At 36.6% G+C, this 7,228-nt stretch overlaps 1 protein-coding gene across 1 annotated transcript in view; it reads left to right on the top strand.

The window, feature by feature from the left end:
* The window catches only part of LOC107720547 (1,4-alpha-glucan-branching enzyme), a 146,815-nt gene that overhangs the window by 29,173 nt on the left and 110,414 nt on the right, over nt 1-7,228 (top strand). Inside the window, 1 exon segment of the mRNA XM_074560110.1 lies at nt 2,903-3,018. Coding sequence (XP_074416211.1) covers nt 2,903-3,018 — 116 coding nt within the window.

The raw sequence follows: 7,228 nt of genomic DNA, 5'->3' as shown, positions 1-7,228 counted from the left end.
CAATTCTGTTACCGTCAAACTCTGTTACCAAGGTAGAGTAACAATGCTGACAATGCGGTAACAGAGTTGACAGTCCATCGGACAATTCTGTAAATTCTGTTACTTTACAATTCTATTACTTAAAGGGTCAACTCTGTTTATGAACTATTTTCACAAAAAATAATAAAATTGTTGTTTAAAATCTAATAAACATTATTGATTTATTTTTGCACCCTTATAATATTTCAACAACATTTATTTTTTTAACTGGATATTGTATACTATATAATACATTTTCAGATAAGAAAAATATTTGATATATATATATATATATATATCTCAATAAGATACTGAAAAAAAACCTGTTAGTGAAAAGTGTTTTTTCTTAACTTTCTGCAATGCCAAATGTATCTGAGTTTTCCCAATACTTTGGGCAATATAGTGTATGTTTGGTGCGGTAGGGGGCCCAACCTCATATTCTTTCATAGGGCCCAAAATTGCTAGCGGCGCCCCTGTGACTGACTACACTAGATGCGGTGCGACACGACAAATCCCCGACATTAAACTAATGCCTCGTTTAATGACGTACTGACACAAAGTCCAAATGATATGCAACGGTCGCTTTGTCGCATCCAGTGTAGACAGACTTTGGGGCCGTTCACATGTCGCGCCTAAAAACGTGTGGAAAACGCCAGCCGCGCCGCTCTCTCCTTCTTTCCAAAGAGCTCGAAGCTTCAGCTTGTGCTTTCGTGGCGTCTGCCGTTGCTAAGCGACCGTGACCCGCACTCTCCGTGACGACGCGGAAGTTTCAACAAAGGATAAACGGATTTCCCGCACTGAAAATCGCTTGCAGTAGCTCTGCTACTAAATGTATTTAAAATGGGTATCTCTGTACAGCTGTCGCGTCCGGTGTCTGTGTGAGCAAAGAAAACAATCAGTATAAATATAACGATCAGTATACTAAACATCGCGCATCCTGCGATGTGACTATCGCAGATGCACACATTGCGATATTGATGCTGAAACGATATATCGTGCAGCCCTAAAAGATAACTTCTATTTAAAAATTTGCTTCTAATCTTCCAGAGATGTGCGCTCAAGGGCATCAGCGGCTGTTCAGCGCTCATGAACCCACCGAGAGCAGCCTCAACTCGGCCAGCTCTGCTGGAATTTTGCTGCTGGCTCTGATGTCTCTATAGTGGTTAAAGATGAGATATAATTTGTTTTGGGTAAATCTAATGGGCTGTCTTTGGTCTCATTAATCAATTATTTGTTCCACAGCAAATCGTTTTGGCTAAGCGCAAAATCTATTTTATGTAACTTTAATGCTGTATGTCAGAGCGAATTGCCTAGCAACTTTTATGATGGCTGTTGTTGTTTATTAAATATTATTATTCAATAAAAAAATATTTTATATAAATAATAGTAGTATTTAATTATAGTATTTAGTATTGGAAAAAGGGTGTTTGTGATGTCGATTTTAGTTACATTCTTCTGCCATTAGATGGCAACAAGAGACTTTTTTATGAGTCAGCAGTAATTACTTTTATATTGAAAGAGACTGAGACAGGGTTGTAAACAAGGAAGTTATTTTTACTTTCAACTACAGCTTGTAAGATGCAGCCAAAAAATGCACTGAGCAGCGCTGTCATCGGAAATCCCCCTTAGCAGATGAAAGGATAGTACGACAAAGATATCTCTTTCCTCAGCCGACAATGAAACTGTTTTATTGTGAATATGAGATTGATCTGAAGAATGAATGCTGTATCAGATGCAGGTAATCACACTCACTAAGTCCATCTCTCTCTCACAATACTCCACTCTACAAAATACAGTGAGCTTTTAATACAGTAATACAATAAGCTTTCAATGAAGCAGCTCAATGTTCCTTCGTTACTAGTTCTAAAGTGACATTTTTGAATTAGGGAGGCTTGGGCTCAGCTCTTAAACTGACAACTTAAGATTTGAATCCGTGGTGGAAGGAAGTAGCTCTGCACAAAACAGTGTTTTTAAAGACACTCAGTTGTTGTTTCTTGTGTATTTACACACTCGTGCCATCAAACTGTTGCATAAACGCAATATCACACAAGTAGCAGTGTGATATGGCTGTATATCGGCACGCTGTGATTACCTACGGCCAATTTAGTATAAAGACTTCCTTAAATCCTCATTTTGAAAAAAAGACCTGTTCTTGGGCCTCTTTAATTGGTGCTATGAGTTTCCCTAAATTGTCTTGGAAATGAAGTAAACTAATACATGTTAACATTTTAGTATAGGGACCAATTCTCACTATTAACTAGTTGCATAATAGCATGCCTTTTATTAACATATTGGCTGTTTATTAGTATTTATAAAGCACATATTCTGCATGACTATATTCTACATCCCTAATCCTAACCAATACCTAAACTTAACAATTACCTTACTAACTATTAATAAGCAGCAAATTAGGAGTTTATTGAGGCAAAAGTCGTAAATTGTCAAAAAGCAAGTCAAAAATTGGACCTTAAAATAAAGTGTGACCTAATAAATAAACTAAGAAAAAGAGCACAATATCTTAAGAGCCCGAGTTTGTGTTACTTGTCCAGATGGAGAAGAAAGACTTGTCAATGTAAAGAACACATAAGAGTAGTCACAGACAGACTGGCAATCACTTTGAGGAGCTACAGAGTTCAAGAAGAAAATGTTCACCAGTCAACCATATCAAGAGCTCTTCATAACACCTGTATGGAAGGATGCCACAAAAGAAGCCACTCAAAAAGAGCCCTGTGGAAACATGCCTGTAGTTTGCTGCTATAGTGACCCAGGTGCAACGTGGATAGTCATACGATTGATATTATATATTTGTGTGTGTGTGTGTGTGTGTTTGTGTGTGTCATAAATAGGCAAGCAATTATTAATAATTAAATATGTTCACCTTCAGATTCCTGGGAAAAACAGTCTCACCCTTTCACGCAGAAAGAATATGGGAAATGGGAACTATACCTCTCTCCAAAAGTGGACAAATCTCCTGCCATCAAGCACCTGACCAAACTCAAGGTACTAAATACATCACGCCACCTCATGGCATCATATAATATTTGTATTATACGATGCAGTTTATATCAATATAAACATCTAAAGTGCATCTCAAAAGCTATTGGCTGGTCATTACTAGAATCTTAAAGCTGTCCTATGGGCCGAAGTTTTCCTCTTCACAACTTGTGAGGTATCATTTGAATTATTGAAAGGTTGTGTGTCTCTTCAACTTGATTAGGAGCTGTTAGCCGCTCTGCTAAAGCAGAACGGGATCTTGGCTCTCTCTGTCCCAGAAGACCGATGGTCATTGGCAGGTCTGGGTGGCATTTGTTGGGGCAAAGCTGCTTGACTTGGCTCTTAGGGTTAATCTGGGGTTGATGGGAAGAGGGAGCAGATGGGAACATTGAGTGCCCAACAAGTTCCCATTTGCCAGAGTTGGCGGGGGTACACATGTCCTGCACAGTTTGCCGCAGTTCCATGTTATGGGTTTTGAAGCACCCTGACTCCGCCGGACACCGGAGGTTGATCGGATCACATTAGTGCTGCTACAGCTGAGCTCAGATCAACTGCAGTTCATTTTCACTTCCGGCCTTTTTGGTTTGAATATAAAATAATAGAAATTTGGTTTTGTTGTACGAAAGTCCTACTGAAGTTGGGGGGGGGAAACATATTCTGAAAGATGGGCCTTAAAATATATTTATTGTAATTGAAATCTACAAAAACAAATCGATAGACTACAGCTCCTGGAGAGATACTGTTCTGCAGATTTCAGTTCCAACCCCAATCAAACCCAGCTAATCAAGGCAATTTTATGATTTGTTTGTATACTACATATTTTATTTAACATTTTTATTACAGTAAAAGGCAGAAAAAATATTTTATAGTTTCTATAGGCTACTGTAATAAGTGTTATGTCAGTTAGCACTGCATCATCCAAATACTTTTATTACCTGGAGATGACTTAAAAAACACATATACCTATATTGTCGCAATCGTGCATGTATTGTCGTCACATTTTTTATTAAGCTTAGCTACAGCAATCGCTGTATGCGTTTGACTATATAGTGATTTCCTGGCACGTCATAAGTTATTACTTCTGAGTCCGTTTTGAATACTGAGTCCATTTTTATTTTTTTGCACGAGCGCGCCCTCTGGCTTTGAGTATGATAATCAATTACACCCAGTGGGATTTTTTTTATATAAAGATTAAAAATACGGGAGAAATACGGGAAATGTTTAAACGGGATGATACTGGGAGAGAATGGTAAAATATGCGAGAATCCCAGGAAAAATGGGAGGGTTGACAGGTATGCACATGCAGCAGTCACAAGTTATTACATTTCTACATTCACAAGTCATTACAAGTCTTTTTATTGAAAATTGGAAGCCATAGAAAGAACATATTTTATTTTCATTAAACAACATAACACAATACAAAAATGTATTACAATAATTTAACAATAATTGAAATAATTAATGCCCTTTATTCATTAAAAAGCATTATATCAACATGTGGTCGCATAATAGTCATTATAATAAAGCCTATTTATGGTAAAACTGGAAAACCTAAGAACGAAAACATTGATATTTTTAGACAAACAATATTACATAACATCAATTATTAAATAGTAATGCGACACATATTTGCAGGTAATATTGCTGTAAATGAGTCCTACCTGTTGCGACACTATCTGCATATAGTTCCAAATGAAAGTATTTTTAGTGTAAAACTTGTTGAAGATTAGCGAACAGGCTGTCGATTCATTAAATGATAAGCTATTTTCTCACAAAAGCTGTTTGTTCAGCGTAGTGAAGCCTCTCCACCATTGACATCCATCCATTCAAAAAAAAAAAAAACCGCCTCTGGTATCCTTTCCTGTGTACTGCCAAAGACGCAGCGTTAGCATTAGCCCCTATGCTTTTTTTTGGCTAAAGGTTGCAGGCTAGCCATCCAGTGGCTTTGGTTCAGGGCTACTTCATAATTACAGACAGGTGTTTTGGAGGAGGGTTGGTACTGAAGTCTACAGGATGGTAGCTCTCCAGGAGCAGAGTTGGAGATCCCTGGACTACAGAAACAAAGTGTAATAAATACTTAAATACATTTTGTATTTTGGATGATTTCTTTCCAGTAGTCTGAAAGAAGACATGTTTTGGAAGTAAAATTGCCCAAAATCTCAAAATTGACTAGTGCATGAGGGAAAAAAAATAAAAAAAAATAATGGTTTTACCTGTAGTGTCTTGCCTCAAGATCTACCTTTTTCAACTGTCTTGTCCTTCATGCTTAATTTGTATTCCTCTGTATGAAGCACATGTGAAATGGCCACACTTTGAAACTCACCTCCATCTCTTTAATTTAACCCTGAGATGTTTGCTCTTGAACTCATGTCATAAACCGTTTACTTTAAGGGTGATTTTCATGTTACAGCTGTGCTTTCTGCAATTTCATTGTCCTCACTGGGGTAAAGTGTACTGATATTTTGTGTCTTTTTCATTTTTTATTTTTTTTATTTAGGCTGAAATTAAAGGGTTGAGAAACTGAATGGTCATTATTGAAAAGAGAAAACGAGAGCTGGGTGAGTGAGTGAGTCTTGGAGCAAGTGAACGAGAGCGGAAGGGAAGTCCATTTATGTCCATAAAAGCAGGCAGTGGCTGAATTTTCTCTTTTTCACTGGGTGTTAGGTGGACAGATGGAGCCCTGGGTCTGTGTGGAGGTTTCTATAAGGTAATTGGCTGTCATACACAGCTTCTTTAAGCCTGCAGAGGGGATCCAGCGAGAGATTTTAATGGGGGGTGAGCGGCCAGGTTTAACATATGGAAACTGGGGCGGCTGAACTTCAGCCAGGAGTGCACTTTTCTCACTTTTGCCCTTCCTTCCTTCAGAATATCCTGTTGGAGTCTCTGATTAAATTGTATCTCTCTCACTCCGGTAATTTTTTCTCATTCTCACCAGGTCCATGTCTTTTCTCCCCTATTCGAATTCTCCTTCAGGCATGCTGAAGGTGTGTAATCTGTGTGTATTGGCCTCTTTTCTAACCTTCTTTATATAAAATAATCAGCTGGTTTTGAGCAGAAAGCATAAACAATGCATTTTGACTGAACATGGAAAATATCATATAGCTCTTTTAATTTGTTATTTTTACAATAGTAATATTTTATTTATATTTTATTTATGTGTGTACTTTATATTTTGGAACTTATTTACAACATAATTATTTTTGACAGTGTATATAAAGTTTTAAATTATAATTTTATGTAATTTTATGTTTTACTTTTTTTTTTTAGCTGAACTGATATTTTATTTGATATTCATTTGATATTTAAAGTAGCAGGTATATGTGGTATATAGTAGTTATACACTGGGTAAACTCTTTATTTCAACTTGAATTTTTGTGATGATAATTTTGTTCTCATTTAGGATGTTTTAGGGGTCAAACTGAACCCCATTCTTTTTCATGCAATTTGCCAAAAAATAAACACTCGAAGACACTTGAAAACACTTGAAAAATAATATAAAATACTTTTGTTTTTAGCTGAACTGATATTTTATTTGATATTCATTTGATATTTAAAGTAGCAGGTATATGTGGTATATAGTAGTTATACACTGGGTAAACTCTTTATTTCAACTTGAATTTTTGTGATGATAATTTTGTTCTCATTTAGGATGTTTTAGGGGTCAAACTGAACCCCATTCTTTTTCATGCAATTTGCCAAAAAATAAACACTCGAAGACACTTGAAAACACTTGAAAAATTACTTTTGTTACTTTTGTTTTTAGCTGAACTGATATTTTATTTGATATTCATTTGATATTTAAAGTAGCAGGTATATGTGGTATATGGTAGTTATATAGATTATTATTTAACCTTCAACCTCATGTATAGAAACACCACCTACTTTCCGATGCACAATAGGAAAAAGACTGTAATTACTCATGAATTCATTTTAGCATCTCAATGACAATCTGTGCATGCGTGTATCGATCAGTAGACCTGATTTAGCGTAAAACTCTAAGCATATGATAGAAGAGAGGCTGGCTTTTGTCAGTGTTATTTCACACTTGCACACATTCTCAGGTGCATGCACGTGCCCTCAATGTTTCATGAGATTCCCTTTCATCGTCCCCGTAATCAATGTTGCCTAATGCATTTCCCACACACGGCCTTCTGCTGGGTGCCAAATGAATTTGAAACCTGCTGTAAGCGTTAGTTAAAATCAACTCAGCTTTTTT

The sequence above is a fragment of the Sinocyclocheilus rhinocerous genome, unplaced genomic scaffold (genome assembly GCF_001515625.1).
Source record: "Sinocyclocheilus rhinocerous isolate Xijiao unplaced genomic scaffold, SAMN03320098_v1.1 scaffold603, whole genome shotgun sequence".
Classification (NCBI taxonomy): domain Eukaryota; kingdom Metazoa; phylum Chordata; class Actinopteri; order Cypriniformes; family Cyprinidae; genus Sinocyclocheilus; species Sinocyclocheilus rhinocerous.
The sequence above is the reverse complement of the archived record's forward strand: the minus strand, read 5'-3'. Positions and strand labels throughout refer to the sequence as shown.